Source organism: Papaver somniferum, chromosome 7 (genome assembly GCF_003573695.1).
Source record: "Papaver somniferum cultivar HN1 chromosome 7, ASM357369v1, whole genome shotgun sequence".
Lineage (NCBI taxonomy): Eukaryota > Viridiplantae > Streptophyta > Magnoliopsida > Ranunculales > Papaveraceae > Papaver > Papaver somniferum.
Genome location: NC_039364.1, coordinates 9253445 through 9265598, shown reverse-complemented (window position 1 = coordinate 9265598; position 12154 = coordinate 9253445). Strand labels below are relative to the sequence as shown.

The 12154-nt window shown below is 36.3% G+C and overlaps 1 protein-coding gene across 1 annotated transcript; it reads left to right on the top strand.

Annotated features, from left to right (window-relative positions):
- Nucleotides 1-10173: 10173 nt before the first annotated feature.
- On the top strand, nucleotides 10174-10909 carry LOC113294031 (purine permease 3-like). Its single transcript, XM_026542460.1, has 2 exons — nucleotides 10174-10242; nucleotides 10529-10909. Exons 1-2 carry the CDS (start codon nucleotides 10174-10176, stop codon nucleotides 10907-10909), a joined length of 450 nt encoding a protein of 149 aa, XP_026398245.1.
- Nucleotides 10910-12154: the final 1245 nt, after the last annotated feature.

Here is a 12154-nt window from a genome sequence, read left to right as displayed (position 1 = left end):
GTTTTTTTTTTTTTTTTTTGATTTTAGTCGATCATCCAAAACTAAAATCATTCTTTCATGTGAACAGACGTATAGTTTGCTTCACCACTTAACTGGTTTCTGGCAACTCTGTCTTCATTATCAATTATATTTCTTGTTGTTTTTCACTGCGTGATACTCTCGCATGATACCACTATTCATGATTTTCTTCATGAAAGTCAATGGTGTTATTTCCTTTTGAAAGTTCCGGAAATAATTAACATTTTCAATTCCAAAAAATAGGAATTTCTGAATATCAATATCCTTGCCATTGTTCACCGCAAGATCCCTATTATTTGTCCTTGGGTTGCACTTTGTGCAACTAAACAATAATCATCCATTTTTCAAAATCAATGAAGTTATTTTTTGTTTCCTTATAAAATAACTTTCATTTTCTTTAGATTTAAATATCTAAAATCTTCGCATATCTTTCTATTCCAGGAAATCAATTCTGTTTCCATTTTTGTTCAAAATATATTTCAAGAGTATATCTAATATATTCTTTCTCCGGAATATGTTGCTTTATTTATGTGAAAGTATGTCAACATAGTATATCTTGTTTAATCCGCAGTCATCGCCTTCTAGTACTGCTCTAATCTCTTTTATTTACCTACCTAAATCAAAGATGTAGTATTGATCTTCAGTCACTTGATCAGCGAAATCATATTGAAAATGGGTTTGGTATATATTAAACAACAACTCTAAACCGTTGTTCTCTCTCGACATAATCAAAATCAATATCCTAAACATTGATTATTTGATTAATTCATTCCCAAAATCACAATATTTTGGTGATCTAATATTTATCTGAAAATATTTTCCATATTTTCTATAGTCCACCCAATATATCTCTCATGTTTAGTCAAATATCCTAAACATTGATTATTTAAGTCTGATTATGATGTAAATCAAATCCATTTTCCCTTTCTGGTCATTGAATCTTTTGTGTCCATGAGATATAATCAGATCTGATTTTTTGTGTCCTTGATCAAATCTTTTTTTTTTATCAAAATCTGTTTTTCATCTCATCCAAACCGTTTTTATTCCAATAATTGTTTATCATTCTTGTTGGTATAATCTCTCGTATTTTCCACTACAATCACAAGTAGTTTCTCATGGTTGATCCCATAATCACAGCAAACCTTATTCAAAAGGAATGAGGTCTCTTACGTATGTTAGGGTAAGATGAAAACAAAACTTTGGGATTTGTTTACTTATTCAGTCAAACCCATTTACAATTGTCTTACCCTTCTCTGGTGCTTATTAGGCAAGTCCAGATGTTTGGTCGATTTGGCATTAATAGCCGTTTATTTTCTAAAATATTTCGCACATCACGGGAGATTTGACTCATTCCAAAATTTTCTTATCATGAAATATTTAATTTCAATCTGTCCTACCTTCTCGTATATTTCGTAAGGCTTTTCATGAACTCCCGTGGAAGAAGATATTTAAGAAAACAAAAAAAAAAAAAAATTCAAATTGCAGGCTTTAAGAAAGCCCAAGGTTCGTGAATGAAGATCATAGCAAGGTCCGTGAATGAAGATCATATGCCATGGTCGAAGTACATTATACAAAGTTTGGTTACAAGGTTTCTTTTCAAGTTGCACACTTCAGTTCCCTCCGTGTCCAACTTGAGGGGGGGTGTTGGAATATATGGCAAGTTAGGATACTGGAGTCAAGGTATGTGCACATAAGAAGACCAAGTGGGTAACAAAAGAAGACCAAGTCAGTAACAAATCTAGCATGTAAATCTCTAGATAAGCTTCACCTAGTCAACACAATAAGTTTGTTCTAGGTTTACTCATTCTTGTTTATCCTATTACTCATATAAATAGGAATTACAATGTAAATGTAAGGTATCTCAGAGAAATCATCTGAAAATCAATAATATTTCACCCTACGGGGTTTGTCAGTGGACGTAGGCCATTAATGCCGAACCACTTTAATATTTGTCTCCTCCATTTGATTTTGGTATGTAGGTTAATTTATTTATGATTATTTATGTTTATCATTGATTTAATCTTAATAATGTTTTTGTAATCAATGATATTCATCTTAGATTTGATCTGCATATCAAAATCTAAGAGAAAGCATTCATTTTAGAAATCAAGCACAAGGAGTCTATGAAGACTTGTCACATTTGTATCTCAAGTGCCTGAGAAATAATCTGGCAACGGAAAATGTATATAACCTAAAACAGTACAATTTCAGAAAATGGTGAACAACACAGATACACTAGTTTACTGAAATAATTTCAACGATTAAATAATATTCTCATAATACGAATTCATATGGAAGGGTGGAAAGTAAGTACATAAATAATAACACGAGAACCAAATTTAAAACATATACTAGAATTTTAGAGGAAATGATTCAGTTCATAAAAATGCAAATGATGTCCACCAGATAATGTGATACATACATAGGACAAGACTTGTGGAACACCATAATCCCGTAAACAGGTTCTACTAACAGTCCCACATGTATATATACATCAAATTAAATAAGTAAATATCAAAAGAAGCTGATATATACATACGTAAAAAGAAGTTGTACTAGTATAGTTTGAAACTGCATTTACTTGGGTAGTGAAATAACAAGGGGACTGATTAAATTAAGCTCGACAGATTTCAACATAGTACGGCACTTCAAAATGCACTACCACCCAAGTATCAGATAAACACATAGGAATACATAAGTGGGACTTTATACAGACATAAATATACGTGTCCAAACCCAAGTTCAAAATGCAGTTTTGCTACTATGATTAAAACTACCCCAGATTCATCCCCGTGGTATACATATTAAACAAGAGAAAAATACTAACTTCTATGCTTTCCAAGGCCTGCCGTAAGCTCTTCCGACTTACTGCTCCAAGCTCCTCTCATACTCTGTGAGAGGAAAAAAAAAACAGAGAAAAAGGGGTGAGCAATTCCCAGCAGGAGTTAATGGCGAAAGAGTGGTGCTTGCGGAAACTTAGTTAAATATACAAGAGCAGCAAGAACATTTATAGAGAAATCCTTATGTAATTAAAAATGATAACTACAATGAGCCATAAATCAAGAATAAGAGACTCTACAGAGGTTTTCAGAAATATGTAGTCGAACCTGAACATGCACATACACGAAAACAAAGGTTTTCAGACGAAAGCTATCCATTTACAAAGGAAAATGATTAATCATTGAACATAGCTATCCAATGAACATTGGGGTTGTTGTTTTCATAACATTTCTACTGTTAAAATTTTCACTTGCAAAAACAATGACGTGCTGAAACAAGCTTTGAATTCTTTAATTGCATCATCTTGAGACTAAAGGAAAGGAACAGCGAGGCTACCATGACCTATTGCACCAACATATCAACCAAGCAGACTACCATGGAAGATTAAAGCAAGCCCAATTATTGATAGATTAAAGGTGTACAGGAATTGAAACTAAGTTCCTTTTGTGATTTCATTTTTTATTAGTTCCATGAACAAGGAATGTAAAGGTGCACAGGAATTGAAAAGTTAGCAATGCCAAACCCGACAAAGAAACTTTTAAATCAAAATTAAATAATGCATGATAGATAAGCAATTCGTTAGAAAAGCGAGTAATTTATTTGAAATAGATGCTAGTGTAAGCTATTAGAAAGTCGTACCTGTAAAGCATAGTAATAACATGGAAACTGAAACCCACAGTAACTAGTACTTTCCGCTTTGTCTTACTGAAACGACAGAAAACCACTTGTAAAAAATCCAGTCCACAACACTTGAATCAAATATAACTAACCCTCAGTCTGACTCCTCTACAGGGCTGCAATCAAATACAAAAGACTAGTTAAGTTCCAACGCAATGTACCATTGACAAAGGAAAATGATTAATCATTGAACATAGCTATCCAATGAACATTGGGGTTATTGTTTTCATAACATTACTACTGTTAAATTAAAACAGCGAATCAACCTACTTGCTCACGGAACCAAAACACTTTCAGAGAGGAGAAACTAGTAAGTCTCATCCTGATAAAGAGACTACCATATCAACTGATTCAGTAGCAGAGCTAGCAAATGAGAGCCCAGCCCCAAGTTTCAAGTTAGGAATCTTAATTCATGAGACCTTAATTGAAACTGAAAATGTTCATTCGAAGAGGCAGTTATCTGAAGGGGAAGAGATGTCACCAGCACTGAAGATACAACGAACATGAGATGAAAATGGGAGGGAGTTCAAAAAGAAAGGAAGACAATCAAGTAGCTTCCATTTTATCCATGGACCTCCTGAGGTGGTAAACTTTGTGACAAATCCTAACTCTGCTTTCAAACTGGTAGACCCAGTATCATTTGTTGAACCACCTCCAGGTTTTGAAAACTTCAAGAAGTATACTAGACCAACAAGAAGAATCCATCTGGCAAAGGTTCAAGGGAGGCTCTCAGCTGAAATACTCAGAAGAACAAGGGATATGCAAAGGAAAATTGATTTTCTAGACACAAGAGGCATATGCATCTAAGATTATCATTTAGCTACAATTTCACAGACACAAGGGATGAAATCTTGTAACATAAATGTTCCTACGGGCTACAGCTGAAATTAAAACAGCGACTCCATCATCCATCAGTAACAACGTATTCATCCGCCACACAAGTTGGTGCTCAAAAAAAAAAAAAAAAATACTACAACCCAATTCATATTACAATTCGAAGTAAATTTCGTGTAAACCTAATTTCAAAATCAAAATCAAAAATGTATTAAGAAATTCGAAATCAAAATCAAAGAACTGTAAGGAGATAAAATACCTAATTTTTAAGCAATGTATTGCGAATACATGGTGTGGATGATGCTAACTATGATAGTTTCTGGAAAAAGAAGAAAAAAAGAAGAAGAAGAGCTGGTGGGGTGATCTGTTGTGATTCCACACCTCCTACACGTATTTCCCTTTCTTAGCTTTTCCTTATTTAGTTCGGTTTCCTTAAAAAGTAGTTATTGAATGAACTAGAAGGCTTGTTTACCAAGCAATGGTATTATAAATACTTGAGTCTTGTAACTCAGAAGATCATGAATACAATTACAACTTCTATAACTTCTCTTCCTTGTTCTTATTGTGCAATTCACTCTTAATTCACCTCTCAATTTCGTTCTCTACAACTTATTTCTTTGCTGGTTTGAGTCCCTGTTAGTTGTTAAGGTGTCGAACCATAACATCTTTCATCAGAACTGGTTAGGTCTTTATCTCAAAACACCCAAAAAAAAATTTTTACTTGCTCACGCTTCCGCATCATGACACTCACGGATGAAGTTAACCATCTTATATCTACCATACAAACCCTGGATACTTCTGTTCATGATTTTATGGAAACTGTTGTTGAGAATTCTCAGAAGGTAGATCAATCTCGCCAATTTGTTATTGATGAACTTCTTCAGAAAACACAAACTTTGCATAATACCAGTTTGGAATCTATCTTAGCCGCACATCGACGAGAGATGAGTACCTTGCTGCAAAAACACACACAAGATACCACCAATCTTGCTGATACTTTCACTCGTAACATGGCATCAATCTTGCTTACACGTTTTCCTTTGAATACCCCTTCTCCTGGTCTGCATAGTGCTCATGGCAGCAGTGTTTCTTCTGGTAACACTCACGGTACCCCTGGTAGCAGTGGTATTCTTGGTTCTCCAATACCTAATAACTTGAAGTTTCCTATCTTTGATGGAACGGATCCTGCTGGATGGATCTTTCAGGCAGATCAGTATTTTCGGCTTCATCATACAATTGAAGTTGTAAAAATTGATATTGCTACTTCTTCCTTCAAAGGAGACGCTAATGCTTGGTATCGCTGGATTCAACCAAAGCTCATTAATCCTACATGGACACAATTTTGTTCACTGGTTCGTGAACGTTTTGCTGATAAGAAGTTTTCCAATCCACGTCTAGCGTTGTCCACAATTCTTCAACAAGGTTCGGTGCGTGATCACATTCGAGAATTTGAACAACTTCTAAATTTCGTTACAGATTTACCAGATGATTATGTCATTGACCTCTTTGTTCGATCTCTCAAGAAAGAAATACGATCTGTTGTGGAAATTTTTGAGCCACCCACATTGGCTATTGCTTTTCAAAAGGCTATTAAACAAGAAGATGTGTTACTGTCTAACCCATATTTTTACAAATCTATTGCAAGACAAAATCCTTACAGACAGGCGTCTTCTTCAACCCCTTCCTTTGATCCAGCTAATACATCTTTTAAGAAGTCTACCATTCCATCTGGCGTTAAACGTTTATCTCTCGAGGAACAACGGATACGACGTGAGCAAGGCCTATGTTTCAATTGTGATGAACAATATAAAGCTGGACATGTGTGTGCAAATCCATTGAACTCTAGATTATTGATTTTAGATATGACTCCAGAAGTCCATGTTGAAGATGATGATTATCCACCTGCGTCTCCTACTGACGAGATAATTACTCCTGCGGCTGCAAATCAGATTTATTCTGGTCCCACCATTTCATTCCATGCTTTCACCAGCACTTCTTTTCCAAACACTATGCGTGTTACTGGTAGAATTGCTGGTCACACACTCACTATTTTACTTGATTCAGGATCAACCCATAATTTCCTACATCCTTCTGTTGCTAAGCGATGTGGTGTTCTCCAGAAGACAGCTGCTGATCATATGAATGTTTTGGTGGGTAATGGAGGAATTTTAAAAATGCAAGGACTTTGTTCTGCTGTTTCCTTAGAATTACGTGCACTACTGATTTTTTCTTACTAGAATTGAGTGGTTGTGAGGCATTGCTTGGGGTGGACTGGCTGAGAACCTTAGGTAATATTTCTTGGGATTTTGATAAATTACATATGAAGTTTACTGCCAATGATCGAGAACATATGTTAATAAGCAACAATTCTGCTTCCATTTTATTATTGGATGGCTCTTTCATGCACAAGGTCTCTCAAGATACTCAACATGGTTTTTTCTTGCAATTGATGCCATCTCCGACTACTCCAGAAATTCACTCTCAGGTACCCACTGCAGTCTCTGAATTGCTTTTACGATTTTCTGATTTGTTTGCTTCACCTACTGCTTTACCACCTCCGAGAAAGTATGATCATTGTATTCCTTTACTGCCTAATACAGCACCAGTTAATGTTAGACCCTATAGATACCCCTATTTTCAGAAGGCAGAAATTGAAAAGATTGTTCAAGAACTCTTAGATACATGTTTGATTCAAACTAGTTCTAGTCCATTTTCTTCTCCAGTACTCTTGGTTCGAAAAAAGGATGGTTTTTGGCGTATGTGTGTGGATTACAGAGCTCTTAATAAGGTTACTGTCAAGGATAGATTTCCCATTCCAATTGTGGATGAACTTCTCGATGAATTATGTGGTGCAGTTATATTCTCCAAAATAGATATGCGATCTGGTTACCATCAAATTCGTGTACATCCTGATGATATACATAAGATAGCTTTTCGCACACATGACGGACATTATGAATTTTTAGTGATGCCGTTTGGATTGTCTAATGCTCCTGCGACTTTTCAGAGTTTGATGAATTAAATTCTCAGACCTTTTCTTTGCAAATTTGTGTTGGTATTTTTCGATGACATACTTATCTACAGCAAGTCTGAATCTGAACATATCCACCATATTACTTTGGTCTTTGAGGTTTTACGAGCACATCAAATCTTTCTCAAAAAGAAAAAGTGTGAATTTGCTCAACAGTCAATCAGTTATTTGGGTCATCGAGTTTCTTCAGATGGTGTTTCTGTAGACTCGGATAAGATATCTTGCATCACTAATTGGCCCATTCCTAATACTGTGAAAGCTTTGAGAGGTTTTTTAGGATTAGCTGGGTACTACCGCAAGTTTGTCAGAAACTATGGCAAGATCAGTGCTCCACTTACACAACTTTTTAAGTTGGATGCCTTTGTCTGGACTCCTGAGGCAACTACGACTTTTATACATCTTAAGCAAGCTTTAACTAGTGCACCTGTTTTGGCATTACCAGATTTTACCAAAGTTTTTTTTTTGGAGTGCGATGCTTCTGGAAATGGCTTGGGAGCGGTTTTACTTCAAGACAAGAGGCATGTTGCTTACTACAGTAAAGCTCTTTCAGGTAAGAATATCAATCTCTCCGTTTATGATAAAGAGATGTTGGCCATTGTTAATGCGGTTAATAAATGGAGACCTTACTTACTTGGTCGACATTTTAAGATTTACACCGATCATAAGAGCCTCAAATTCTTCTTAGAACAACGTATTTCTTCCATCGAACAACAGAAATGGTTGTCCAAGTTGCTTGGTTATGATTATGAGATAATTTACAAGTATGGAGTTTTAAATACGACGGCTGATGCTTTATCTCGTATTAATGATTGTCAATTATTGGCGATTACTTCTCCAATTTTTTCGGGCATTGTTGACATTGTCCAGGAATGTCATAATGACGCTGCATTAAGCCTGATAATTGGAAAATTGCGTGCGAAACCAGATTGTTTGCCACACTACTCTTATACTGAGGAATTCTTCGTTAAAAAAACCGAATCGTTGTTGTCTCTACTTCCTTATGGTGCTCTAAACTATTGAGTGAGTTTCATTCCACTCCAACTGGTGGACATGCAGGATACTTACGTACTTATAAGCGTCTTCAAAAAAAAAATTATTGTTCTGGCATGAAGAAGACAGTTATAGACTATATTTCTTATTGTGACGTTTGCCAACGCAATAAGGCAGAATCAATATCTCCTCCAGGCCTACTGCATCCTTTATCCATTCATACGGATATTTGGTTGGATATATCTATGGATTTCATTAATGGATTACCACCATAAAAAAAAGGACATCTATTTTAGTTGTGGTGGATCGTTTATCCAGATATGCACATTTTGTGCCACTCATACATCCTTATTCAGCTGACACTGTGGCTGAGGTTTTTGTGCGAGAAATAGTTCGTTTGCATGGAATGCCTAAGAGCATCACCAGTGACAGAGATTCACTTTTTATGAGTCAATTTTGGGAAGCTTTTTTTTCACTACAGCACACTCAACTTTGTCGAAGTTCTGCCTATCATCCTCAGTCTGATGGTTTAACTGAGGTTACAAATCGTACTTTGGAGTGCTAGTATTAAACCTAGTGAATGGCTAATATTAAACCTAGTGAATGGCTCAGATGGTTACCGTGGGCTGAATGGTGCTATAATACTAGCTTTCATACTGCCATCAAGATGAGTCCTTATCAGGCAGTTTATAGCAGGCTTCCTCCTACGATTTCGACATATATCTCTAACTCTACCACTGTACATGCTGTTGATGTTATATTGCAAGATAGAGATCAAGTTTTGATGATTTTGAAGTCCAACTTACAAGATGCTCAATCCAGAATGAAAGTTTATGCAGATGCTCATAGAACAGAACGAAGTTTTTCAGTTGGAGATTTGGTTTTTCTCGGACTACAACCGTACCGTCAGACAACTGCTGCAACCTCATCCTTTTCCAAGCTTTCACCCAAGTTTTATGGACCATTTAAGATTCTTGAAAGGATTGGCACCGTAGCTTATAGACTGGAGTTACCTGCTACCAGTAAAATTCATCCTGTGTTTCATGTTTCACTTTTGAAACTCAAACTTGGCACATCTGACATTGTTCAGACTGAACTACCTGTTACAGTGGACTATGACAAATGGGAACCTGAATCAATCTTGGATCGTAAGATGTATAAAAAGGGTACTGTTGCTGGCACAAAATGGCTCATTCATTGGAAAAATCGAGCTCCTACAGAAGCCACATGGGAGGACGCTGATGAACTCCTACTACGTTTTCCAGAGTTTCAGACTTGAGGACAAGTCTTAATTCAAGCAGGGTGAGATGTTGTGACTCCACACCTCCTACACGTATTTCCCTTTCTTAGCTTTTCCTTATTTAGTTTGGTTTCCTTAAAAAGTACTTGAGTCTTGTAACTCAGAAGATCATGAATATAATTACAACTTCTATAACTTCTCTTCCTTGTTCTTATTCTGCAATTCACTCTTAATTCACCTCTCAATTTCGTTCTCTACAACTTATTTCTTTGCTGGTTTGAGTCCCTGTTAGTTGTTAAGGTCTCGAACCATAACATGATCGTGGTGGAGCTGGTGGTGGTGATCGTGGTGGTGGGATTGAGAATAAGAAGAGCTGTTTCGGATGAGAGGTGGTGGATCTGGTGGTGGTGCTCGTGGTGGTTGGATTGGGAGGAAGAGGAAGAAGTTTCGAGTGAGAGGGACTGAGGGAGCGAGGAAGAAGAAGTGAGATTGTCGGTAATGAAGAAGTGAGATGGAGAATAAGAAGAAGAGATAATACCTCTATTGTGTACCCATTCTTGAAAGGGTGGTATGCTTGTAAATATGTAGGAAACTTTGTCTTATTTGTTCCCTGATGATATTTTTGGTGATTCCCAACATTTTTGGGAATAACTAAATAAAAGTTGATATTTTTGGAAATTTCCTCAAGCAATGCCCCGTACTAATACACTTGTATAATATGTTTATGAATTTCACAGGCTATACCTCGAGAAGCAAATGATTTTGAGCTTGGCAAAGCCAAGTATTATATCATAATGGTCATGAGCGCTATAATATGGCAATTGCAGGGTGTTGGAACTGTGGGCGTAATCTTCTACACAAGTGCTCTTTTCAACGGTATACTCGCTGCACTCTTAGTCCCATTAATAGGAGTTGCAGCCGTCATATTTTACCATGAAAGTTTCACGGGATTAAAAGGAATAGCATTGGTATTATGTCTTTGGGGTTTCAGTTCTTACTTTTATGGAGAATACAAGATGATGAAAAAGGTAGTCAATGATGAAACTCCAGGGGTAATCGACAAAGTCGAACATGAGCCTAAAAGATTAGATGATCAAGATGAAGCATATATTGTATGAATCAAGCGTTAATTGATACTATAAGGTGTTGTAACAGTATTTAGCCCTGTGATGATCGTTTCAGACTAAGTAATTCTGTTAATGTATATGGATGTTCCTAGGAACTTGTTCAGCTGCTATGTAATTTTTCGAATTATTACCCTGGAGTTGGATTGTTCCAATTTTACTCCAACAGTTCCTTGAAAAGGCTCTTCCCAATAATCCGAAGCATTTATACTTGGAAAGAAACCGATTCCAGTCTATGATTTTCAACGCATTCAAGTAATTGAATGGTTGGGAATGTGGATACGTTGAACATAACTGAATCTTTATATTTAATTTGGTTTATTCCGTCCCGTAGTTTTAGCCCTGCTAGTCAATGCAATTTGCATACTATCACTGAATCATGCATGCCAGTCTATAGTATTGGTTACTACTGAATGTAGCATTGAGTACATTGATTGAAAAGTTTCAAGCAGCACATTGATTCGGATTAAGCCGTTGCTCCTTAACTCAGTAGTCACTTCGAAAATATTTAAGAGGACACTTGGAGAATTTATATTGTTCTCACGACCGTTCTCAGATCATGGTCAAGTGGCGGTAAGTGCCTGTACAAGTACAACACATCGATTTTCACGTTCAAATAAAGCACGTTCACCCATCCAATAAAATGATTTTCAGCCCCAATAAAGAAGTTCTAATTAAATTGACAAGACAAGAAAATACAAGGGTCTTGCTTATTTCTAAAGCCTTAAAGGTGTAGTCTTCCTCCTCCCCCTCACTGCTTTGCAGTTTCTTGCATTTTCCATAAAAAATGACAAGACCACACCACAAAGAGAGTAGTAATTGATATCCTTTACTTTTTGGTATTTCTTTGTTAAACTAGCTAGTCTCACCTCTTCCTCTATTTACTGTGAACTCACTCTTAGTCTCTTCTAGTTTTTCTAGTATATTTGGACATCAGGTATCAGTGAAGAACACAAATGGGTTATTATAAACGGAATTCTGGTTTTGTAAACCGACTTCAACAACAATTCGTTTGGATTTACCTGGGCGTGCTGAATGACATCTCAAATTAGAAATATACACTACTTGTGAACACACAAACCACGAAGGGCTCCAAATGTTCACAACCAATCATTATCTAATGAGATCGTGATGATGATATCCTGATGTTGATTCATTGGTTCAAAAACCTTCGAGTTTATCATGGCCTCATCTAACAACTCCATGCGAGGCGATTGCGCATGGGATATAAGTATAAGG

Excerpts from the sequence above, each read along its gene's own strand:
- LOC113294031 (XM_026542460.1), top strand. The coding sequence starts at position 10,174 with ATGAGAGGTGGTGGATCTGGTGGTGGTGCTCGTGGTGGTTGGATTGGG. Across the intron at positions 10,243-10,528 it reads GGAAGAGGAAGAAGTTTCGA|GCTATACCTCGAGAAGCAAA; the intron begins GTGAGAGGGACT and ends TGAATTTCACAG.